Source organism: Pristis pectinata, chromosome 4 (genome assembly GCF_009764475.1).
Source record: "Pristis pectinata isolate sPriPec2 chromosome 4, sPriPec2.1.pri, whole genome shotgun sequence".
Classification (NCBI taxonomy): domain Eukaryota; kingdom Metazoa; phylum Chordata; class Chondrichthyes; order Rhinopristiformes; family Pristidae; genus Pristis; species Pristis pectinata.
Genome location: NC_067408.1, coordinates 2,917,960 through 2,944,102, shown reverse-complemented (window position 1 = coordinate 2,944,102; position 26,143 = coordinate 2,917,960). Strand labels below are relative to the sequence as shown.

At 48.8% G+C, this 26,143-nt stretch overlaps 1 protein-coding gene across 1 annotated transcript in view; it reads left to right on the top strand.

Moving 5' to 3' along the window:
* LOC127569302 (calcium/calmodulin-dependent protein kinase type II subunit alpha) overlaps positions 1–25,723 on the top strand; it is a 197,166-nt gene extending 171,443 nt beyond the window's left edge. Inside the window, exons 13-18 of the mRNA XM_052013818.1 lie at positions 3,830–3,870; positions 8,853–8,901; positions 13,987–14,062; positions 14,644–14,738; positions 17,264–17,492; positions 21,567–25,723. Coding sequence (XP_051869778.1) covers positions 3,830–3,870; positions 8,853–8,901; positions 13,987–14,062; positions 14,644–14,738; positions 17,264–17,492; positions 21,567–21,570 — 494 coding nt within the window. The 3' untranslated portion in view covers positions 21,571–25,723. The remainder of the gene's footprint in view (positions 1–3,829; positions 3,871–8,852; positions 8,902–13,986; positions 14,063–14,643; positions 14,739–17,263; positions 17,493–21,566) is intronic.
* The last annotated feature ends 420 nt before the right edge of the window (positions 25,724–26,143 follow it).

Below are 26,143 nucleotides of genomic sequence, written 5' to 3'. Positions count from 1 at the left end.
CATTCAAACCCCAGTCTTTCTGTGTGCGTTCACCCTATCGATGCCCCTCATGATTTTATACACCTCTGTAAGATCACCTCTGCTTTAAGCCTGACCAACCTCTCCCTATAACTCAGTCCCTCAAGTCCTGGCAACATCCTTGTAGATCTTTTTCTGCCCTCTCCCCAATTTAATAACATCTTTCCTACAGCAGGGCGACCAAAACTGAACACGTGCGGCCTCACCAGCGTCCTGTACCACTGCACCGTGACCTCCCAACTTTTATACTCAATGCCCTGACTTGGTGGGGAGAAGATGTTTCCCTTCATAGGGGAACCTAGAACTAGGGAGGTCTCTGTTTAAAAATAATGAAGTGAGTTGTTTCTGGGTGGTGAATCATTGGAACTCTCTTCCTCAGAGAGGTTGGAGGGAGCAGAGTCTCTGAATTGTTTTAAGCCAGAGGTAGATTGATAAACTAGAGGGTAAAAGGTAACTGAAAGTAGACAGTAATGCAGAATTGAGGTTACAGCCATGATCCTATTGAATGGTGGGGTAAGCAAGAGGGGCCAAGTGGCCTACTCCTGCTCCAAATTCATATGTTCCCACCTGTGGAATCCCCTCATTATTTGGATGACCTCTCGAAGGTTCTGCTTCCAATAAAGAGAGCCACAGCCTTAGGATTAATTCTGTTTCTTACTAGAAAGAGTGCAGAGATTACTTACCAGGATGTTGCCCGGACTGAGTTACAAGGAGAGGTTGCGTAGACGAGGACTTTATTCCCCAGAACATAGGAGATTGAGGGGTGACCTGATAGAGGTGTATAAGCTCATGAGGGGCATAGACAGGGTGAAAGCCCACAGTCTTTTTCCCAGGGAGGGGGTGCTAAAAACAAGAGGGCATAGGTTTACGATCAGAGGTGAGAGATTTAAAAGGGACATCAGGGGCAGTTTCTTCACACAAAGTGTGGTGCGTGTTTGGAATGAGCTCCCAGAAATAGTGGTTGAGGTGGGAACATTAGCAACATTCAAAAGCCACCTAGATAAGTACACGGATAGGAGAGGTTTAGAGGGCTCTAGGCCAAACACAGGCAGATGGGACTAGCTCATTGGGTAACTTGGTCAGCATGGATGAGTTGGGCCGAAGGGCCTGTTTCCATGCTTTTGGACTCTCAATTCGGGTATAAAATCCTTCACTGCATATTCTCCAACAGGTCACAGGCAATAAACCACCCCTTCACGCAAGGTAACTGCTGTGAAGCAGGAATTGTAGTGGGCAGTTTAAGCACAAGCTGCCTCCCCTAAATAGACAAGATTAATGACCAGACGCTGGTGGAGAGATAATCCTTACCCAAGACACTGTGGGGAACATCTCTGCAGGGTCTACATCAGAGACAGAAGGGAGCAGCTACTGTTAGCAGATATGTGAATCTATTAACAAGAATTAAGGAGAGTGTTTGGGTCATTAACTGGTTCCTTCTATCTTGAGCTTCCCACCGTTTGTTCTAATGTGATGGAGGTGTGTCTCATCTGATAAATGTGTCCACAAGAACTCATTCCCTCTTTGACCGATCCCACACTCGTCTTCCCGGTAATGGAGATGGATGGTTCTGGAGAGAGCTGGGTATTACTCAGATGTCAGTGTATCACTGCAAAGGCTGTGAGATCAAACTGATGGATTAGGAGGACACAGGAGACTGTCTGGTGTACATTGTCACAGCTTCACAAAACCACGTTTAGTCCATGAGTTGAGTTACTGATAACTTTCTCTTGTTAGCAATTAGTTTATTATTGTCACGTGGACCGAGATACAGTGAAAAGTTTTTGTCTGTATGCCACCCAGACGGATCATACCATACATAAGTACATCAAAGCAGTAAAAAAAGAAAACAGAATGCAGAATATAGTGTTGCAGTTACAGAGAAAGTGCAGTGCAGGTGGACAAGTAAAGTGCAAGGGCCATGACGAGGTAGACTGAGAGTTCAAGAGTTCATCTTTAGCGTACGAGAGGTCCGTTCAGAAGTCTGATAACAGTGGGATAGAAGCTGTCTTTGAACCTGGTGGTATATGATCTTTTGTATCTTCTGCCCGATGGGAGGGGGGAGAAGAGAGAATGTCCGGGGAGGGTGGGGTCTTTGATTATGTCGACTGCTTTACCGAGGCAGCAAGAAGTGTAGACAGAGTCCATGGAGGGGGGGCTGGTGTCCGTGATGCGCTGGGCTGTGTCCACAACCCTCTGCAGTTTCTTGCCGTCACAGGCAGAGCAGTTGCCGTACCAAGCCGTGATGCATCCAGATGGGATGCTTTCTATGGTGGATCTGTAAAAATTGGTGAGGGAGGGGGTCAACGGGGATATGCCAAATTTCCTTAGCCCTCTGAGGAAAATGAGGCGCTGGTGAGCTTTCTTATTGAATATTGGTTAAAACACTGAGGCCAGTGAGCGATAAATGTTTACTGAACTGTGACTGTGCCCGAGGCATTTGGCATTGTCTGTCATGAACACCTTTAGCCCTGGTGAAGGATCGGGAGTGTGTAAGGAAGGGAAGGGCTTTCAGCAGCAGTGAGCTGGGCAAGGATGGGTGCTGGGAGAGTGGGATCAATCTGACTGTTGCTCCGACGTGCTGCCTCTCCCCTCGAGAGCAGCACCTCTCTCCTGGCATGTCACATCAGTGACTGGTGGACCCAGGAGGAACAGTGCAAGGATCCAATCGCTGACACGTGGACAGGAGGCCTCCAGCAAAGGTTTGGGGCTGGAAGTTTCTCCTGAAAAGAAGAGAATGGTCATTTTTGATTTTACCCTCCTAAAGAAACAAAGAGAATGAGTTATCAGGGGAGGTTGGACAAACTTGGGTTGTTTCCTCTGGAGCGGCAGAGGCTGAGGGGAGACCTGATAGAAGTTTATAAAATAATGAGAGGTATAGATAGTTGACATTCAATATCTTTCTCGCAGGTCAAACACTAGAAAACGTGAATTTAAGGTGGGAGGGGAAAGTTTAAAGGAGATGTGCGGGGCAAGTATTTTTACACAGAGAGTGGTGGGTGCCTGGAACGGGCTGCCAGGGGTGGGGGTGGAGGCAAAGTCAAGCCGAGTTTATTGTCATCTGCACAAGTCCATGTGTGCACAGGTGCAATGAAAAACTTACTTGCAACAGCATCACAGGCACACGGCATCAGACAAGCAGCATTCACAAGAAAAGCATAAATTATATACAACTTTTACAAGAAAGAACACAATTCGAACAAAAAAAAGCAGATCAAAAATACGATCGTGGCATTTAAGAGGCTGTGAGACACGTGAGTGTGCAGGGTATGAAGGGATATGGATTCTGTGCAGGCAGAAGAAGCTTAGTTTAATTCAGCACTGTGTTTGGCACAGACATTGTGGGCCGAAGGGCCTGTTCCTGTACTGTACTGTTCTATGTTCTAACCAAACTTCCTCTCCCCCTGCTCACCAGCTTTCTCTGCGCCTTTATTCATTTCTCAAAGGAACAGCACCGTGGTGCAGGGGGCAGAGCCGCTGCCTCACAGCGCCGGAGACCCGGGTTCGATCCCGACTTCCGGTGCTCTCTGTGTGGAGTTTGCACGCTTTCCCTGTGACCGCGTGGGTTTCCCCTGGGTGCTCCGGTTTCCCTCCACATCCCAACGACGTGCGGGTCGGTGGGTTAATTGGCCACTGTAAATTGTCCACAGTGTGTGTGTGTGGGGGGGGGGGGGGGGGGAGGTGATGGGAATGTGGGGAGAATAAAGTGGGATTGGTTGGGGGGGTTGAGGGTTGGTATCGACTCTTTGGGCCGAATGAGTTGTTTCCATGCTGTATCTCTCTCTGACGCTGACATAATTATGTCTGTTTGTAGGAGGGAAGAACTCTGGTAACAGGAAGGCTGATGGAGTGAAGGTAGGGTTGGACTGGACATTTTTTCTGTTCTGCTCTGACCCATTGTCTCTCAGCAGTGGGACTCGTGCTGTCTGTGACGGTCAGAGCTGTGATAAGTAAGTTCACAGGTGATATGAAAATTGGTAATGTTATTGGTAGTGAGGAGACTACAAGACGGCGTTGGTAAATCAGTGGCAGATGGAATGAACTTCTTCAACAGCAGGTACATCTTTACCCAGGAAGGCATTTTGACACTTATCTTCCATAATTTTATTTTCTATTGTTTCCTTATGGCATAACAGGAGGCCGTTTGGCCCTTCGAGTCTATGCTGGCTCTCAGAGTAATCCCATCAGTCCCACTCCCTGTAACCCATTCTCCCATATGCCCATCAACAGATGGCGGATGAAATATAATCCTAAAAGGCCTGAGTGGGAGAGGTTGGACAGGCTAGGTCTTTGTTCCTTGGAGTGTAGGAGACTGAGGGGTGACCTTATAGAGGTGTATAAAATCATGAGGGGCATAGATAGGGTGAATGCATGCAGTCTTTTTCCCAGGGAAGGGGAACTAAAAACTTAGAGGGCAGAGGTTTAAGGTAAGAGGGGAGAGATTTAAAAGGGACCTGAGGGACAACTTTTTCACGCAGATGGTGGTGAGTATATGGAAAGAGCTGCCAGAGGAAGTAGTAGAGACAGGTACAATAACAAAGTTCAAAAAAACATTTGAACAGGTACATGGATTGGAAAGATTCAGAGGGATATGGGCCAAACATGGCCAAATGGGACTAGCATGGTAGGCACCATGGTCAGCATGGACGAGTTGGGCCGAAGGGCCTGTTTCCAAGCTGCATTACTCTATGACTCTATGATTCTATAAGTGCAAGGTGATGCAGTCCGGGAGGACTTATAAGGGTAGGGCACACAAACTAAATGGTAGGGCCCTGTACTGAGGAACTGAGGGACCTTGGTACATAAGTCCAAGGATCTCTGAAGTTAGCAGCGCAGGTAGATAAGGTGGTGTTCATTAGCTGGGGCATGGAATATAACAGCAGGAAGGTTCTGTTACAACTTTATAAACTTTTGGTGAGGCAACAGTTGTGTTCCCCTGCACCTGCTGTTCTTGTTCATGGTGGTAGACATCCTGGTTTTGAGAGGAGCTGTTGAGCCATGGAGTCATACAACACAGAAACAAGCCCTTGGGCCCAGCTCGTCCATACAGACCAAGGTGCCTTCCTGGGCTAGTCCCATTTATATAAGATATAAGATAAGATTTCTTTATTAGTCACACGTGCATCGAAACACACAGTGAAATGCATCTTTTGCGTCGAGTGTTCTGGGGGCAGCCCGCAAGTGTCGCCACGCTTCCGGCGCCAACATAGCACGCCCACAACTTCCTAACCCGTACGTCTTTGGAATGTGGGAGGAAACCGGAGCACCCGGAGGAAACCCACGCAGACACGGGGAGAACGTACAAACTCCTTACAGACAGCGGCCGGAATTGAACCTGAGTCGCTGGCGCTGTGAAAGCGTTATGCTAACCGCTATGCTACCGTCCCTGCCCTGTATTTGTCTGCATTTGACCCATATCTCTCTGAATCTTTCCTATCCATGTACCTGTCCAAATATCTTTTAAATGCTGTAGCCTGGGCAGGTAACTGCAGTGCATATTGTAGATACAGTGCAGCCACTGTGCGCTGTCGCAGAGGGAATGAGTGTGGAGGGGGTGCCGATCGGGTGGGCTGCTTTGTCCTGGATGGTGTCTAGCTTTTTAAATATTGTTGGCACTGCGCTCATTGGGCTTTGGAGATGGTGTAGAAGCTTTGAGGTGTCAGGAGGTGGGTCACTCACTGCGATATACCCAGCCTCTGATCTGCACTTGTAGCCAACAATATTTCTGTGGCTGGTCCAGTTGAGTTTCTGGTCATTTGGGGATATAGTTACAAGATCAAGGATCAGTCATTTAAAACTGAAGTATGTAGAGGGTGGTGACTCTCTGGAATTCTTTACCCCAGAGGGTTTGAAGGCTGGATCTTTGAAGGGCAGTGCAGCGGGTAGAGCCACTGCTTCTAGGCACCAGAAACCCAGGTTCGATCCTGACCTCCGCTGTCTGTGTGGAGTTTGCACGCTCTCTCTATGACCCCATGGGTTTCCCCCGGGTGCTACTGTCTCCTCCCACGTTCCAAAGACGTGCGGGTCGGTGGGTTAATTGGATGCTGTAAATTGCCCCCAGTGTGTGGGTGAGGGGTAGGATTCTGGGAGAGTTGATGGAAATGTGGGGAGAATAAAAAAAAGTGATGAATTGGTGGTTGATGGTCTGCACGGATTCAGTGGTCTGCAGAGGCTACTTCTATGCTGTATCTCTCTGTGAAGAGGTAGATCCAAGCACTTGAATCGCCCAGGCATGGAAGGCTATGGGTCAAGTGTTGGAAGAGGAGATTAATACAGATAGATGCCTACTGGTCAGTGTGGACACAGTGGGCCGAATGGCTGTATAACTGAAGATTGAGGAATTGAGGGCGAGGTGAAAGTGGAACATGAGAGGAGTTGAGGCAGAGCAGCCACGATCACATTGAATGGTGGGGCCCAGTCACTGTGCTCCTGTATTAGAACATAGAACACTACAGCACAGTACAGACCTTCCGCCCACAACGTTGCGCTGACATTTTATCCTGCTCTAAGATCTATCTAACCCATCCCTCCCACATTCCCCTCCATTTTTCTATCATTCATGTGCCTATTTAACAGTCCCTTAAATGTCCCTAATGTATCTGCCCCCCACCACCTCTGCCGGCAGTGCGTTCCACACACCCACCACTCTCTGTGTAAAAAGACCTTACCCCTGACATCCCCCTTATACCTTCCTCCAATCACCTTAAAATTATGCCCCCTCGTGTTAGCCATTGTCACCCTGGGAAAAAGTCTCTGACTGTCCACTCGATCTATGCCTCTTATCATCTTGTACACCTCTATCATGTCACCTCTCATCTTCCTCCTCTCCAAAGAGAAAAGCCCTAGCTCACTCAACCTAACCTCCTAAGACATGGTCTCCAATCCAGGCAACATCCTGGTAAATCTCCTCTGCATCCTCTCTAAAGTTTCCACATCCTTTCTATAATGAGGTGACCAGAACTGAACACAATACTCTCAGTGTGGTCAGTACCCCGACTAATGAAGGCCAACACACCATATGCCTTCTTAACAACCCTATCGACCATATATTCTTATGACCTTGTGATCCCCAGGGTGTTGATGGTGGGGGAACCCTGTGCTGTTGAATGTCAAGGATCGGTGGGTAGACTCTCCCTCGTTGGAGATGATCATTGCCTGGCGCCTTTGAGATGTGACTCTCACCCATGGCCAAGTGTAGTCAATCACCCACTGAGACCTGGGGGCTGGACTGTTCACAGAGTTCGTTCATTTGAGCAGGAAAATAATGAATTATATTTATGTGAATGCAATGTAATTGTGTGAATAGTGTAATATAGCTGAAAGACTAACCTACAACACAACTGGTTCATGATAACACAACCATAAACAGTATGAAACAACAGACAGACCCCTGTCTGGCAGGGGTAGAAATGTTGAATACTAGAGGGTATAGCTTTAAAGTGAGAGGGGAATGTTTAAAGGAGGTGTACGAGGCAAGTTTTTTTTACACAGAGTGTGGCGGGTGCCTGGAACTGGCTGCCAGGGGTGGGGGTGGAGGCAGATACGATAGAGGTGTTTAAGAGACTGTTAGATAGATACATGACTATGCAGGGAATGGAGGGATGTGGATCATCTGCAGGCAGAAGGGATTAGTTTAATTTAGCATCGTGTTTGGCACAGACATTGTGGGCTGAAGGGCCTGTTCCTGTGCTGTTCTGTTCTATGTCTGTGTAATACAAAAATATCACAAATCCATAAAAATCCTTAAGATATTAATTGTACCTAAAAGTGTGGTTCTTGTCATTTAGGCAATAAGATTGTTACCTGCATGCAGCCCTGACCACCACAGTGTCTCACCACGGGGCCTCTGCAGTGAGCTGGCATTGGAGTGGATCAGCAGCAGAAGATCTCACTGGTACTGCCATCTGTGCCAACTCTGTCCCCCCGTCTAGCGTTTTCTGCCTTAGGATGCCTCTTGTTTTGTGCTTGGGTTGAGGCAGGTACAACCCTGATAGTCAGAGGCTTTTCCCCAGGGCTGAATTGGGGGCCACAAGAGGACATAGGTTTAAGGTGCTGGGGAGTAGGTACAGAGGAGATGTCAGGGGTAAGTTTTTTACTCAGAGAGTGGTGAGTGCATGGATGGGCTGCCGGAAACGGTGGTGGAGGCTGATACGATAGGGTCTTTCAAGAGACTGTTAGATAGGTACACGGAGCTGAGTAAAATAGAGGGCTATGGGTAAGCCTAGTAATTTCTAGGGTAGGGACATGTTTGTGGGCTTTGTGGGCCGAAGGGCCTGAATTGTGTTGTAATTGTTCTATGTTCTATGTTCCAATAACAACATAAAAAAACACCTGGACAGGTACATGGATAGGAAAGGTTTAGAAGGTTATGCGGGTAAATGGGACTGGCTTAGATGGGCACCTTTGTCGGCATGGACTGGTCGGGCTGAAGGGCCTGTATGACTCTATGATGCAGCATTAGGCTTTTGTCTGATGTTACACGTCGCTGTTCACACACACGTTAAGATCATTGAGCACTTTTGATCTTTCTTTGTTAGAATCCCATTTGTGCTTGCGTGTAGATACCGAATTATCTGCCCCAGTGATTCCACATTTCTGGTTCAGTGCACACCCAAGACTGCTTCCCCATCCTGCAAAGACAATGCCTCCGCTATGATCGAGCTCTCCTCGACAATTGCTCACGCGGGAGATCGTTAGTTCCAAGAGATAAACCTCCTCACGGACGGCGTTGCCTCACTGCCCTTCTTGCTCTGGTGGTTACTTGCGCTGGGGGTTTGGGATTGTCTGGTCAGGTCACACATGCCCCCCTGGTTACCTTACTTTCTGCTTTTATCCAGGAGTCCTCGGAAAGCACCAACACTACGATCGAGGATGAGGATACCAAAGGTAAGGTGGCAAAGAGGAGGGTTCACCAGCTTACCACCAAACCTAAAACCAATCCCCAAAGGTACACCCTACACATGGAGGAACTCTCCTCCACAAAAGTTACATCTTCATCTTTACAACAGATTTTTATTAACTCCGGCAACCTGGGTTCGATCCCGACCTCCGGCGCTGTCCATGTGTGGAGTTTGCACGTTCTCCCTGTGACTCCGTGGGTTTCCCCCGGGTGCTCCGGTTTCCTCCCACATCCCAAGGGTCGGTGGGTTAAAAGACTGCTGTGAATTGCCTCCAGTGTGTGGGTGAGGGGTAGAATCTGGGGGTGGAGGGGTTGATGGGGATATGGGGAGAATTAAGTGGGTGGTTGGTGGTCGGCACGGACTCAGTGGGCCGAAGGGCCTGTTTCCCTGCTCTATAACTAAACAAGTGAAGGGATAAGGGGTGAGGGTGATTGGATGGTTAGGTCACAGATCAGCCAGTATCTCATTGAAAAGTGGGACAGATGAGGGAAGAAATGACCCCCCCCATCTGTTCCTGTGTCCCCAGTGTGTGGACAGCTCAAGAGCCAGGGCTTCTGCTTCACCACCCCTTCAGGCAGATGTTCCTGATTCACATTGCTCCCCTTACACTGAGTAACTTCACCCTGTGCCCCTGGTTACTGTCCAGGTACCCTGCCATAATCTTATATACATCAATTAAATCTCCCCTCAGCACCCCCTGTCCCAGGTAACCCCAGCCTGGGCAGCCTCTGAACTGTCCCAGCCCTGGTGACGTCCTGGTAAATTTCCTCCACACCTCTGCTTCTCTCACCTCCTTCCTGTGGCGCAGTGACCAGAACTGTACCCAGTGCTCTGGTTGGCGTCCAGTTACAATCCAGGAAAGGGAATCTGCTGTCTTTAATGAAAACAGAAGATGCTGGAAAGACTCAGCAGGTCAGGCAGCGTCTGTGAGTGAGTGACATTGAACGTTAAGAACATAAGAAATAGGAGCAGGAGGAGGCCATCTGGCCCGTCGAGCCTGCTGTGCCATTCAATAAGGTCATGGCTGATCTGGCCGTGGACTCAGATCCAACTACCTGCCCTTTCCCCATCACCCTTAATTCCCCTACGATGTAAAAATCTAACTGTTTGTTAAATATATTTAATGAGGTAGCCTCTACTGCTTCCCTGGGAAGAGAATTCCACAGATTTACTGCTCTCTGGGAAAAGCAGTTGCTCCTCATCTCCGTCCTAAATCTACTCCCCTGAATCTTGAGGCTATGTCCCCTAGTTCTAGTCTCACCTACCAGTGGAAACAACTTTCCTGCCGCTATCTTACCTATCACTTTCATAATTTTATATGTTTCCATAAAATCCCCTCTCATTCTTTTGAATTCCAGCGAGTATAGTCCCAGGTGATTCAATCTTTCCACATAGGCTAACCCCCTCACCTCCGGAATCAACCTGGTGAACCTCCTCTGCACTGCCTCCAAAGCCAGTATATCTTTCCTCAAGTAAGGAAACCAGAACTGCACGCAGTACTCCAGGTGTGGCCTCACCAGTACCCTGTACAGTTGCAGCATAACCTCCCTGCTCTTAAATTCTATCCCTCCAGCAATGAAGGCCAACATTCTATTTGCCTTCTAGATCACCTGTTGCACCTGCAAACCAACCTTTTGCGATTCATGCACAAGGGACAATATTGCAGATGATGGATCCATCCTGCTCTCCGCACCTGGTCTGGTCTTTATGTGACTTCAGACCCACAGCAACGTGGCTGACCCTTCCAGTTCCTGAAGAGGACCAAGTCCCTCCACAGTTGCTGCCTGACCCACTGAATTCCTCCAGCAGCTTGTTTATTGTCTGTTTCCCCTCTCCCCCGATCTACCCAGTTCCTCCTACACCCTCCCCAGCCCCCATCACCCTGTTCCTTCCCCCTCGTCCACCCACGCCATCTGCCCGTCACCCACACACCCCTCCCACTGGGTCCCCTCCCCCCCACTGTTCCCATCTGCCCTCCCCACCTCCCTTATTTGGTTCCAGGCTCCACCTTCCTCTCCCATCAGATCCCACCATCTGCAGCCCTCTGACACCTCCACCTGTCCCCTCCCAGCCTCTGTCCCTGTCACCTCCTCCATCTGCCTATCCCCCCTCCTCACCTGGATCCACCTTGTCTGCCTGCACTGCACTTTCTCTGTAGCTGTAACACCTTATTCTGCATTCTGTTATTGTTTTCCCTTGTACGACCTCAATGCACTGTTGTAATGAAATGATCTGTATGGACGGCATGCAAAACAAAGTTTTTCACTGTACCTCAGTACATGTGACAATAATAAACCAGTTTATCAAATTTACCTACCAGCCCTTGCTCCAGCCCTTCCCCTCACCTCTTTATACCGGCTCTCTCCCCTCTATCTTTCAGTTCAGACGAAGGGTCTCGACCCAAAACGTCAACTGTCCATTTCCCTCCACAGGTGCTGCCTGACCCGCTGAGTTCCTCCAGTATCTTGTGTGTTGCTCCAGATCCCAGCATCTGCAGTCTCTGGTGTCCCCAGAAATGGGCCAGCAAGGTGCTAACCCAGGGGCAGTTCGGAACAGACAGTAAATGCAATTCGAGCTAATGATTCCTGAATTCTGTAAACAAATTACAAAAGAATAGTTCTCTGAGTTCTGTACAGCCTGTGTCTTTGTGTCTCTGTCTCATGAAATTCAATGTGCACTTGAGAATATTTCTGCCTTCTGAAGCTGATTGGGGGAATGTAAGGAGACCTCAATAAATAGCCAGTAATGCCGGATTGTTACCTCCACGGCTCCCTGCTTCCCTGCAGGCACAGATAAACACTGAGATCTCAGTCTGTAGGGGAAACACCAAAAGCCCTGACCTTCTGGTGTGAATAAAACAAAGGACGTATTGAGAGACAAGCACTTCAACACCCTGTAGCTGGAGGAACTCAGCGGGTCGAGCAACGTCTGTGAGGGGAGAGGAATTGTTGGTGTTTTGGCATCAGGACTGAGAGTGGAGAGGGGAGAAGGCCAGTTTAAAGAAGAGAGGGGGTGTGAGACCAGATGTCCACTATGGATATCCAGTCTTTATACTGCACCATCCCCCATCAGGAAGGTCTTAAACTCTTCCGAGTCTTTCAGTCACAAAGATCCAACCAGTTCCCCTTCACTGATCGAGATGAAATCTTGACCTCACAATCTACCTCGTTATGACCTTGCATCTTATTATCTGCCTGCGCTGCACTTTCTCTGTAACTGTAACACTTTATTCTGCATTCTGTATTGTTTTACCCTGTACTACCTCAATGCACTGTGTAATGAATTGATCTGTATGAATGGTGCATGTACCAAGGTACAGTGAAAAACTTGTCTTGTGTACCGTTTGTACAGGTCAATTCATTGCACAGTGCATTGAGGTAGTACAGGGTAAAAACAATAACAGAATGCAGATTCTAGTGATCGGGGTTCCATTCCCGTCGCTGTCTGTAAGGAGTTTGTACGTTCTCCCATGTCTGCGTGGGTTTCCTCTGGGTGCTCTGGTTTCCTCCCACATTGCAAAGACGTACAGGTAGGTTAATTTGGGTTTAGAATGGGTGGCGTGGACTCGTTGGGCTGGAAGGGCCTGTTACCATGCTGTAAGTAAAATTAAAAAAAAGAATAAAGTGTTACAGAGAAAGTGCAGTGCAGGCAGACAATAAGGTGCAAGGCCATAACGAGGTAGATTGTGAGGGCAAGAGTCCCTGTTATCGTACCAGGGGTCTGTTCAATAGTCTTATAACAGCGGTATCGGTATTGGTTCATTATTGTCACTTGTACCGAAGTACAGTGAAAAGCTTGTCTTACAAACCGATCGTACAGGTCAATTCGTTACACAGTGCAGTTACATTGAGTTAGTACAGAGTGCATTGATGTAGTACAGGTAAAAACAATAACAGTACAGAGTAAAGTGTCACAGCTACAGAGGAAGTGCAGTGCAATAAGGTGCGAGGTCACAACAAGGTAGATCATGAGGTCATAGTCCATCTCATTGTATAAGGGAACCATTCAATTGTCTTATCACAGTGGGGTAAAGCTGTCCTTAAGTCTGGTGGTACGTGCCCTCAGGGTCCTGTGTCTTCTACCCGATGGGAGGAGAGAGGATGTCCCGGGTGGGAGGGGTCTTTGATTATACTGGCTGCTTTACCAAGACAACGAGAGGTAAAGACAGAATCCATGGAGGGGAGGCTGGTGTCCGTGATGCGCTGGGCTGTATCCACAACTCTCTGCAGCTTCTTGCAGTCTTGGGCAGAGCAGTTGCCATACCAAGCCGTGATACATCCAGAGAGGATGCTTTCTATGGTGCATCGGTAAAAGTTGGTGAGAGTCAACGGGGACAAACCAAATTTCTTTAGCCTCCTGAGGAAGTAGAGGCGCTGGTGAGCTTTCTTGGCCGTGGCATCTACGTGATTTGACCAGGACAGGCTGTTGGTGATGTTCACTCCCAGAAACTTAAAGTTTGACCTCAGCACCATTGATGTAGACAGGTGCATGTACACCACCCCCTTTCCTGAAGTCAGTGACCAGCTCTTTAGTTTTGTTGACATTGAGGGAAAGATTGTTGTCATGACACCATTCCACTAAGCTCTCTATCTCCTTCCTGTACCCCAACTCATCGCTGTTTGAGATACGGCCTACAACAGTGGTATCATTTGCAAACTTGTAGATGGAGTTAGAGCAGAATCTGGCCACACAGTCGTGAGTATTTAGGGAGTAGGGGGCTGAGGATGCAGACTTGTGGGGCACCAGTGTTGAGAATAATCGTGCCGGGATAGAAGCTGTCCTTGATCCTGGTGGTACGTGCTTTCAGGATTTTGTATCTTCTGCCCAATGGGAGTAAGGAGAAGAGAGAATGTCTGGGGTGGGAAGGGTCCTTGATTATGTTGGATGACGGGAATGGAGGGTTATGAATGATACACAGGAGGAGGACATTTAGAATAAATTGGCATCAAGATCAGCACAACATCGTGGGCTTAATGGCCTGTCCAGTGCTGGACTGTTCTATGTTCACCTTTACACACATGTGTATTGTACGAGGAAACCTGACACTGTTCTCTTTCTCTGCCGCTTTCAGTCCGTAAACAGGAGATCATCAAAGCCACCGAGCAGTTGATCGAAGCAATCAGTAATGGAGATTTCGAGGCCTATACGTGAGTTGCTTTTCTAGTCCAAGTGTTCAATGTTTTGCATCGAGACGGTCAAAATTATTGTCAAGCCAACAGAAACCATGGAGAATTAACTCATGAAGTTACCATCGAGATTGAGATTCCGTCCAAAGATTTACAGCGTTCCCCCATCTGGGGAACCTGCGTCTGGGTGTCCATTGTCATGGCTACTCTTGCTCTATCTGTTCACCCTCTCCGTTTATCCGTCCCTTTGTCTGTTCAACTCTTCCTTCTTTCCTCATCATTTCTGCCCTTGCTCCCTTTATCCTCAACACATTCCCCCGTTCCACTCGCTGCTGGTCTACTCCTCCCTCTGTACCTCCCCATCCTCCAATCCAGCTGCTTGATAATACACTCTTCCTGCTATTTTTTCATCTTTGCATCTCTCCTTCCATCCCTCCCACATTCCTGCCCCACTCTCCACCACTCCCTCCTCCATCATCCCATCTCCCGGTTCTGCCTGTACTTGGTTGGGGCACCTGCCTTTCCAAAGCTGTCTGACTTGCTCAACAACTGCACTGTTCTACAAAGAGGAGAAAGTAATCATTTCCACTGCTGCCTTGCAGGAAAATGTGTGACCCTGGAGTGACTGCATTCGAACCTGAGGCGTTGGGGAACCTGGTGGAGGGACTCGATTTTCATAGATTTTACTTCGAGAATCGTAAGCATTTAAGATAAGATCTTTATTAGTCATGTACATCGAAACACACAGTGAAATGCATCTTTTGCGTAGAGTGTTCTGGGGGCAGCCCGCAAGTGTTGCCACGCTTCCAGCGCCAACATAGCACGCCCACAACTTCCTAACCTGTACGTCTTTGGAATGTGGGAGAAAACCGGAGCACCCGGAGGAAACCCACGCAGACACGGGGAGAACGTACAAACTCCTTACAGACAGCAGCGGGAATTGAACCCGGGTCACTGGCACTGTAATAGTGTTACGTTAACCAGTACACTATTTATTTAGAACATAGAACAGTACAGCACAGGAACAGGCCCTTCGGCCTACAACGTCTGTGCCAAACATGATGCCAAATTAAACTAAATCCCTTCTGCCTGCACATGACCCACATCCCTGCATTTTCATGTATCTGTCTAACAGCCTCTTAAACCCCACTATCATATCTGCTTCCACCCCCACCCCTGGCAGCACATTCCAGGCACCCACCACTCTGTAAAAAAAAACTTGCCCTGCACCTCTCCTTTAAACTTTCCCCCTCTCACCTTAAACGTACTGTCCTCTAGTATTTGACATTTCTACCCTGGGAAAAAGACTGTCTATCCTATCTATGCCTCTCATAATTTTTTTATATACCTCTATCAGGTCTCCCCTCAGCTTCCGCTCCAGAGAAAACAACCCAAGTTTGTCCAACCTCTCCTTATAAATCATACCCTCTAATCCAGGCAGCACCTAGTAACCAATTCTGCACCCTCCCCAAAGCCTCCACATCCTTCCTGTAATGGGGCGACCAGAACTGCACACAATACTCCAAGTGAGGCCTAACCAAAGTTTTATACAGTTGCAACGTAACTTCCTGGCTCATACTCAACGCTCCAATCAATGCCATATACCTTCTTTACCACCGTCTACTTGTGTGGCCACTTTCGGTGAGCTATGAACTTGGACCCCCCACCCCCGCCCAAGTCCAAGTCTGCTGTGAATTTCTGTAGTGGACAGAGCTGCAGGGTGATGGGGCTAAGATTGTTGAAGCTTCTAGCTGCAGTGGTTACAGTGTACAAAGTCCCTCCCCAGCACGACTGTGAGCTACCTCACACCCACACATTCAGTCCTGCCTCCCGATGCAGGGTTTCGATCCAAAACATCAACAATCCCTTCCCCCACCCCCACAGATGCTGCTCGACCTGCTGAGTTCCTCCAGCAGATTGTGTGTTGCTCCAGATTCCAGCGTTTGCAGTCTCTGGTGGCTCTGATCCTGCCTCCGCTGTGCGGTTGCAATCCATGGTCCTTGGTGAGCTCACCCTCTGAAGTGATGGGCTCCCCAACTCCAGAGTAATGGGCCCGTCGGTGGTGACTATCCCAACTCCAAAGTGAGGGAGTGCTGCAGTGTCTGGGGTGCTGAGGTTTAATGCAATGTTCAACCACTTTCTTGTTTGGATGTAAACGATTCCGTGGCCACCATTTGGAAGGCCAAATATTAAGACCACACGCTGCATCAGTTAGAGACACCATCTGGTCATAGAGTCAACAGGGCCTTCAGCCCATTGAATCCAATGATGACCACCAACCACCCATTTACAGTACTCCCATATTAATCCTTTTTTCAATCCACAATCTCATCAACTCTACACCCCTCCCCTACCCCCCTCCCAGATTAAGATCATAAAACCATAAGATATAGGAGCAGAATTAGGCCATTTGGCCCATCACGATTGCTCCGCCATTCAATCATGGCAGATTTTTTTCAACCCCATTCTCCCACTTTCTCCCCATAACCATTAACCCCCTTACCAATCGGGAACCTGTCGCTCTCAATACACCCAATGACTTGGCCTCCACAGCCGTCTGTGGCAACAAATTCCACAGGTTCACCACCTTCTGGCTGAAGAAATTCCTCCTCATCTCAGTTCTAAAGGGACGTCCCTTTATTCTGAGGCTGTGCCCTCGGATCCTGGACTCTCCCACTGATGGAAACATCCTCTCCACGTCCGCTCTATCCAGGCCTTTCTGTATCCGGTAGGTTTCAATGAGATTCCCCCCTTTATCCTTCTAAACTCCATCAAGTGCAGACCCAGAGACACCAAACCCTCTTCTACCAGTCACCCACACACTAGCAGCCAATTGACCCACCGACCCGCCCATCTTTGGAATGTGGGAGGAAGTGGAGCACCGGGGGAAACCCACGGGGTCACAGGGAGAACGTGCAGGCTCCAGGCAGACAGCGCCCGAGGGTAACGTTGAACCCCGGTGGCTGTAGCTGCGAGGCAGCGACTCTGCTATTCCACATCACCGCGCCGTCAGTCGGTGTCTGTGGGATCTTGCTGTGCCAGAATCGAAGGCCGCGCTTCCTGTGATTGGGACCTCGTGGGTCGAGAAGCCACGAGGAGGTCCTGAGCTAGCGAAGTCGGCTGCACGGACGCAAGTTGTCGTGGTGTTGCGTCGGGCGCGCCGCGCGCCGCCCTCCGGATCCGCGCCGGGGGTTTGACGCTGACGGGTTTTCACTGTTGCAGTATGGTGCAAGAACAACAAACCGATCCACACCACTATCCTGAACCCCCACATCCATCTGATTGGGGAGGAGGCTGCCTGCATCGCGTATATCCGCATCACGCAGTACATCGACAGCAACGGCATCCCGCGCACCGCCCAGTCTGAGGAGACCAGGATCTGGCACCGCCGTGATGGCAAATGGCAAATCGTCCACTTCCACCGATCGGGAGCTTCATCTGCCCTGGCCTAGTAAGGGTTAAAACCTGGGGTATTTGTGTCTGGGGCACAGGGAACCTCTGAGCAAGCCTTGGACAAGAGCGTCTCCACATGGTCTCTCTGTCCAGCTTGTGCCTGGGGTGAGGGGTCCGCTTGGTGTGGCTCATTGACGGGTCTGTGTAGGTGTGAGTTGGGTGAGCAGCCAGGGCTTGGGGGGATTAGAGGAACAAATATTGATCCCCACACCAGTCTCCCAGTACCCTGACACGCCATAGGTTCCTGCAGTGGACAAGGTCCAACAGAGCACAGTATAGAATGGAAACAGGCCCTTCGGCCCAACTTGTCCATGCCAACCAAGACTCCCATCCAAGCCAGTCCCATTTGCCCATGTTTGGCCCATATCCCTCTAAACCTTTCCTATCCATGTACCTGTCCAAGTGCCTTTTAAATGCTGTTAATGTACCTGCCTCACCCACTTCCTCTGGCAGCTCGTTCTACATACGGACCACCCCCTGGGTGAAAAAGTTGCCCCTCAGGTTCCTATTAAATCTCTCCCCTTAAACCTGTGCCCTCTTGTTCTTGATTCCCCAACGCTGGGAAAAAGACTGTATGCAATGACCCTGTCTATTCCCCTCACGATTTGATACACCTCCATAAGATCACCTCTCAGTCTCCTACACTCCAAAGAAAAAAAGTCCATCCAGCTCAACCTCTCTCCATAACTCAGTCTCTCGAGTTCCATCAACATCGTTGTTCATCTCCCGGTCAACACCCCTCTCCATATCCTGCCCCTCACTTCCACCATGGTATGTAATGTACACGCTAGTAGTATGGTGCTCCAGTCCTGAAGCAAGGTTTCGAACCCGAAACGTTGACAATTCCTAACCCCCCCCCCCCACCACCCCCATAGATGCTGAGCTCCTCCAGCAGGTTGTTTGTTCCACCAGGGGCACTTCTAGTCTCCAGCCCTTGGTTCAGTTCGAAAGGCTCTCTCTTCTTCAGTTGTTGGTTCAAGTTCTGCCTCAGAGACCAGAGGACAAACCTGGCATTCACAATGCGGCACTGTGGGAGGGGCCGTCTTTTAGGTGAATTCTTAAACTGGTGTATATAAAAGAAATTCTGTAAGAAATGCGATGTTGTCTGATCGCAGCACTCCCTCCCTCCCTCACCATTGCTACTTGGGCCTCTTCCACATCACTGTAGATGCCCCTCCCTGGTAACAGCTCTGCTGCCCCTTGGGAAGAGGAGATGGGTCACCTGTCACCTCACCCAACGCCCATCCACTTGCTGAATGAGCCTGTCATGGGGAATCTTATCAAGTGTCTTACTAAAGTCCACATTGACTGCTCTACCCTCAATGTGTTTTGTCACATACTCAAAGAATTCAATCAGGCTTGTGAGACACAACCTGCCCCGCACAAAGCTATGCTGACTATCCCTAATCAGACTATGCTTCTCCAAATGCTCAAATCCTGCCCTCAGAATCTTTTCCAGTAATTTGCCCACAACTGAAGCAAGACTCACTGGTCTATAATTCCCAGGGTTATCTCTACTCCCTTTCTTGAAAGAAGGAATAACATTTGCCACCCTCCAATCATCTGGTACTACTCCTGTGGCCAGTGAGGATACAAAGATCATCGCCAAAGGCACAGCAATCTCTTCCCTCACTTGCCATAGTACCCTGGGACATATCCCGTCCAGCCCCAGGGACTTATCTATCCTAATGTTTTTCAAAAGTTCCAGCACATCCTCTTCCTTCATGTCGACATGCCCCAGCGTATTAGCCTGTTGTCACAAACGTCTCTCTCACTGGTGAATACTGAAGCAAAGTATTCATTAAGGACCTCCCCTACCTCTTCCGACTCCAGGCACATGTTTCCTCTTTTATCCCTGATCGGTCCTTCCCTCACTCTGGTCACGTTCCTCTTCTTCAGATATGAGTAGAATGCCTTGGGCTTTCCCTTAATCCTACTCAATAAGGGCTTCTCATTTCCCCCTTCTAGCTCTCCCAAGTCCATCCTTAAGCTCCTTCCTATGTACCTTGTAACTCTCCAGAGCCCTCTCTGATCCTTGCTTCCCAAACCTTAAGCAAGCTTCTTTCTTCCTCTTCACTAGATATTCCACATCTCTTCTTAACCATGGTTCCTTCACCCTACCATCCTTTCCCTGCCTCAATGGGACAAACTTATCCAGAACCCCCTACAAGTGATATCTAAACAACCTGCATATTTCCATTGTGCATTTCCCTGAGTACATCTGCTCCCAACTTACACTCCCAAGTTCCTGCCCAACAGCATCATAATTCCCCCTCCCCCAGTTAAATACTTTCCCATATCATCTGCTCCTATCCCTCTCCAAGGCGAGGATAAAGGCCAGGGAGTTGTGGTCACTGTCTCTGAAATGCTCACCCGCCAAGAAATCTGACACCTGACCAGATTCATTGCCTAGTATCAGGTCCAGAATGGGCTCTCCTCTAGTCGGCCTGTCCACATACTGTGTCAGGAATCCTTAATGGACACCTAACAAATTTTGCCCCATCCAAACCTTTTGCACTAAGGAGTTGCCAATCAATATTAGGGAAGTTGAAATCATCCATGACAACAATCCTGTTATTTTTGCACCTCTCCAAAATCTGCCTCCCGATCTGTTCCTCAGTGTCTCTGCTACTATTGGGGAGTCTGTAGAATACTCCCAATAGAGTGATCGCTCCCTTCCTGTTTCTGACTTCCACCCACACTGACTCAGTGGACGATCCCTCCAGGACATCCTCCCTTTCTACAGCTGTGATACTGCCCCTGATCAGCAAAGCCACTCCCCCACCTCTTTTACCTCCCTCCCCGTCCCTTTTGTACAGGTTGTACCTTCCCCAGAAGAGATCCCGATGATCAACGTCTGAAACCCTTCCCCCTGCACCAATTTCTCAGCCACACATTCATCTGCTAAATGATCCTATTCTTACCCTTGCTGGCTCATGGCACAGGCAGCAATCCAGAGATTACTACACTTGAGATCCTGCTTTTCAGCTTCCTACCTAGTTCCCCATATTCACTTTTCAGGACCTCATCCTTTTTCCCACCTACGTCATTGGTACCAACATGTACCACGACCTCTGGCTGTTCACCCTCCCCCTTCAGAATGCCGTGGACCCGATCTGACACGTCCCGGACCCTGGCACCTGGGAGGTAACATACCATCCGGGGGTCTCTTTCACGTCCACAGAATGTCCTGTCTGCCCCCCCTAACTATGGAATCCCCTATCACTACCGCCCTCCTCTTCTCCCCCCTTCCCTTCTGAGGCACAGAGCCAGACTCAGTGCCAGAGACCTGGCTGCTGTGGCTTTCCCCTGCTGGGTTGTGCCCCCCCCCAACAGTATCCAAAGCGGTATACCTGTTATTGAGGGGAACAGCCACAGGGGTACTCTGCACTACCTGCCTATTCTCCTTCCCCTCTCCTGACAGTCACACAGCTACCGGCCTCCTGCAACTTAAATGTGGCTCCCTCCCTGTAGCTTTTATCTACCACCTCTTCATTCTCCTGTATGAGCCGAAGGTCATTCAGCTGCAGCTCCAATTCCCTAACACGGTCTGTAAGGAGCTGCAGCTGGATGCACCTCGTGCAGATGTTGCTATCAGGGAGACCAGAGATCTCCCAGATCTGGCAGGAGGAACACACCACTGACCCTGGATCCATTGTCACTACGTTAGCTGGGCACTAATACACAAAGAAAGAAATTCCTCTTTGCCTCTTCTCGCCAAAGCCTCAGCTTCCCCCACTCCAACATTGGCCGCTCCACTTGACCCTACCTTTTTACTGGTTGTTGCCAATTGGCTAATTTCCCATTCAATTACCACCTAACAATTTGTAGCTGTGCCTCTTTTATATTGTCTGGAAATGAACTGGGTCCTGACACTCACCTCATTATACGGCTCCCACTTCTCGCACCGAGAGTCCCGCTTCTCGCTCCAAGTCACAGCCCTTCCTACCTGGAAAAGATAATAACTGTAAAGTCAGAGGATGGTGGTGGATGCTATGGAAATGCATATCTTTATGGTTCGTACTCACTCTCTCTTTCTCTCTCTCTCCTCTGCCTCTCTCTTTCTCCCCAGCTGAAGCCTCTCCACCCTGTCCCATGCTGCTATCCATGACTGACTTGCACGCCAGTAAGATATCTCCCTGTCACCTCCCCGCTGGACTCTTGCTTCCCCTGGGGGAGAGGCGGATTGCTTGGTGGAATCACGGCCGAGTCGGACGAGTCCCCTCTCTCGCAACCCCGCGTTTAGCAGAGAGAGTGATGAATTTCATAATACATCATCCTTTTTTGGTACCCTGAAAGGCAATATCTGTCGTAACGGCATGTTTACAGCGATACCTATAATTCCAATCTGTTTACAGTGTAGGTGTATTTTTAAATCGTGATAATCCAGTGATTTTTTGACTTGGCTGAGATGCATGTTTTTAATCTATAACGCTAGAACGCTAGGTGCAAAAATTAATTCTAGCATTTGCAATTTAAACATGGACTTGGGGAGGGGGAATTAAAATTTTATACAGTTCATTCGTGGCAGTTTTAATCGAGAGAATGCATCACAGATTGTGCACTGGTAGATTTCTTGTTTCAATAAGGCTGCATCAGTTAGTAACACTGAGGTCGGAATGCCTAACACTGAGGGATTCAGCAGACATTTCCTGGGATAGGATCTATCCGATCCTTCTGTCACACCTCACCTGCGACTGAAACAGTTTTTAAGAGCTTTTTTTTAAATCATTACCGTGGCTCCAAGATCTCAGGAGGGAACCGAGTCCTGGTTTCTGAGCTGCCAGCTGTTGTGAGGGGACTCGAGTGTAATCCCTGAGCCCTCATTTTCACTTGGAGAACAATGATTTTCAACGCAGTTTGCACATTTGCAAATTGTAGATCTTCCAGATGAGCTTCCTCTGATCGTTGTGACGTCAGTTTTCTGAGCCTTCAGAACCCCCCAAGAACCAGGGCTGATTATCTCCCCTTTCCCTCTCCCAGGGATGCCTGGCCTTGGGCAGTTTTTGCCTCCTCATGGTTTGATCCCGCTCTGGGCCCTGGCTGTATTGGGACTCAGTGTGACCGAGTTAAATCGGTGTCATTTCAGTGTGATGGAGAACAGGCAAGGAATTAGACAACGTTTAACCTTATTCACTGCTGGAAGTGGCGTCCAAAGGCTAACAGGCTTCAGCGCGTCTGGCTAATTGGTCAGTGAAGAGAGTTCCTGTTCATCTCCAGAACCCAACCTTCCCCACGTGGCCAATGCACTCTCCTAATAACACACCCCAGCAGAACACAACCCCCACCCCCTTCTCTTCACTCTTCAATGGTCACTCAAGATCACAGAAAAAAGAGGAGGCCCTTTGGTCCTGTTCCCCAGAGTCCTGCTGCTTTTTGGTAACTTGGTTTAATATTGTCACATGTACCGAGGTACAGAGAAAAACTTTGTTTTGCATGCCATCATTTCATTACATCAGTGCATTGAGGTAGTACAAAGGAAAACAATAACAGAATGCAGAATCGAGTGTTGCAGTTACAGGGAAAGTGCAGTGCAGGTAGACAATACCAGAATCTCTCCTGAAAGCTCCTGATGAATCTGCTCCCAATATCCTTTCCAGCACTGGTCACTGATCAGAGCAAGCAGCCACATACAAATGTTAACCCCCTCTGGAAGTTTTTGCAAACACACTTAAATCTGAGATCTCTTGCCTCACCTGCGATCACTTGCAATTCTTTGCAAGGGTGTCAAATCCACAATGTATGCCTAACCACAGTGACGCTGGGATACCAGGTTAAAGCGGAGATCTCCTCAAGCCTTTGCTTGATAGAGTGAGGGCTCCTCCATCCACACCACCAGATTCCTCCAACAGCTCTTTATGTCTTGTTGGGTTGTGGACACCACAGGCAAGATCAACATTAGTGACCTATCCCTAATTGCCCCTTGAACCTGCTCTCGCCATTCCACAGGGCAATTAAGAGTGGCACAGCACTGCTGCCTCACAGCTCCAGTGACGCGGGTTCGATCATGACCTCTGGTGCTGTCTGTGTGGAGTTTGCACGTTCTCCCTGTGACCGCGTGCGTTTCCTCCCACATCCCAAAGACGTGCGGGCGGATTAAGTTGCCCCCAATGTAGGTAATTGGTAAAAAACAAATCAAAAGAGAGTTGATGAGAATGTTAGAAAGAATAAATTGCATTACTAGAGAAATAAGGAGAGGAAACCCCTTAATTTTCATGTTTATCATTATTTGAATTTGAAATCTGCAGTTATCCTGGTGAGATTTGGACTCAGGCCTGTGAATAAATATTCCAGGACACTAGATACTAATCCTGTAAATGACAACAGACCAATCTGTTCCATGTGATAGACACTTTGCCAATCCCTCTGGATTCAATGGGAGCTTTCAAAATCCAAGGAAGTTGTAAGTTTGTGTGTTGTTGGAGAAAGCAAGGTTAAAGACAGGGTCCAGGTTAGACAAAGATCTCTCGCTTTGCTCAACACAGGCAGCAACATGGGTGGCGGCTGGTAGAGCCGCTGTCTCATGTCTGAGACCCGGGTTCAATCCTGACCTCTGGTGCTGTCTGTGTGGACTTTGCACGTTCTCCCTGTGACCACGTGGGTTTCCCCTGGGTGCTCCGGTTTCCTCCCACATCCCAAAGGTGTGAGTGTCAGTAGGTTAGTTGGTTATTGTAAATTGTCCCTCGTGATAGAATGTGGGGGGAGTTGATGGGAATGTGGGGAGAATGAAATGGGATTAGTGTAAATTGGTGGTTGATGGTCTGCACAGACGGTGGGCTGAAGGGCCTGTTTCAGAGCTGTATCTCCCTATGACTTCCCCTTTGACCAGAGTCCGCATTTCATTAAGGAAAGTGGAGATACTTCAGAGGAAAATTCCCTCCGGACAGGAGTAAAACTCACCTTGCTCCATGGAAGATGCATCTTGAGTTGTCCTTGTCTTATACCAGTAGTTTCCTCTGTACAGTGGCCTCTGCCTACTCACTGATCCTCCAACAAACGAGGGTCCGCTGTGAGACCCCACCAGGTAGCCAGTGGGAGGTAACAGGGAATCCCCTCAGCACTGGTTGAGCACTTGTGTGGTGGGCCACCAGATGATATGGATGGGAGGAAGGCCTGGTGCACATGCGATGGGACTGATTTTGTGTGAGGTTTAGAAGGAGCAGAAGGTCAGCCAGAAGGGTTTTATGGCATCTTAGAGGCACCTTTGGCAGGCATCCTGTGGCCCTTAGTGATCAATCCTATGGATCCTACCAACCAGTCTCATTGCCCTTAACAACTGCCCGTTGACCCTTTGCAACCATCCCAATGGCCTTTAGCAACCAGTCTCACAGCAACCAGTCCCTTGACCCTTAGCAACCACCCCATGGCCCTTAGCAATCAGTTTTGTAACCCTTAGCAACCAGTCCCTTGATCCTTAGCAACAATTCCATGCCCTTAGCAACCAGTCCCTGAGCCCTTAGCGACCATCCCATGGCTCTTAACCATCAGTTTTATAGCCCTTAGCAACCGGCCACGGCCCTTAGCAACCGGACACGGATCTTAGCAACCATTCCGTGGCCCTTAGCAACCAGTCACAGCGACCATTCTTAAAGCCCTAAGCAACCAGTCCCATAGAAACCAGTCTGTCCCTCGACCCCAAACAGCCAACTGGACCTGCAAACTGCCTGGTGATAACCCCCTGATCAACGAATGTAACTGTAAAGAATTGATGAGATTCAAAGCCTTTTAAGACAAAGTTGTCCCCTTCATCTGTTGAGCCGTGAGACCATTCAACCCCTTGAACCTGTGGTACAGTAACGGGGGGGGAGGGGGGAGGCCATTCAGCCCGAGTCTGTTACAGAAGAGCCTTGCCTACTATTCAGTCAGGGACACCGTGCTTTGGTGAGGGAGGGGCGCAAGTGGGTTATTTGCCGTTTTTTTTTAACCAGTTTGGGAGAAACATTCCCACCTTATCGTTTTTGCTTGCTTCCACCCAAGAAACAGACCAATCACGCACCGTTTTTAGTGTTTGTGTTTGCTCACCAGGCCTGTGCATTGGGCTCTGTGCACCGCAGACAGCTGCTTTTGTACCGCTGTATTGTATCGTAAATTAAATCGATGCCTCTCTACATTTCCGTAAGTGACTTTAACGTAAACTCTTGTGACACTGAAGAAATAAATAGATTGCACAAAGCTTGCATCTTTGAAATATGGTACAACTCAAACGTAAGGTGATTGTGGATATGTTAATTGGTGTCTCACAAATAAAGAGATTTTATCAGTTTGTCTTGAAGGAAGTGTGTTAATGTTTTCTTTATTAAACTGGAGGCGTTTGGCACAGTTTTAATGCTCTGGGTTGGGATTGCTCTGTTTGGGGCTAGTATGGACCAGATGGGCCAAATGGCCTCCTCCTTCATTGTAGCAAGTAAGTAAAGCAAGGTACACATTTAATTCAGAGTGCCATACCTAGTAAGCCGGCGGCTCACAGCTCCTGATTGGTCATTGGTGAGGCCACACTTGTAGTACTGTGTACGGTTTTGGTCACCCGTTATGTTATGGGAAATACGGGGTTAAACTGGACAGAGCGCAGAGAAGATTTACAAGGACGTTGCCAGGACTCGAGGGCCTGAGTTATAGGGAGAGGTTGGCCAGGCTGGGTCTTTATTCCTT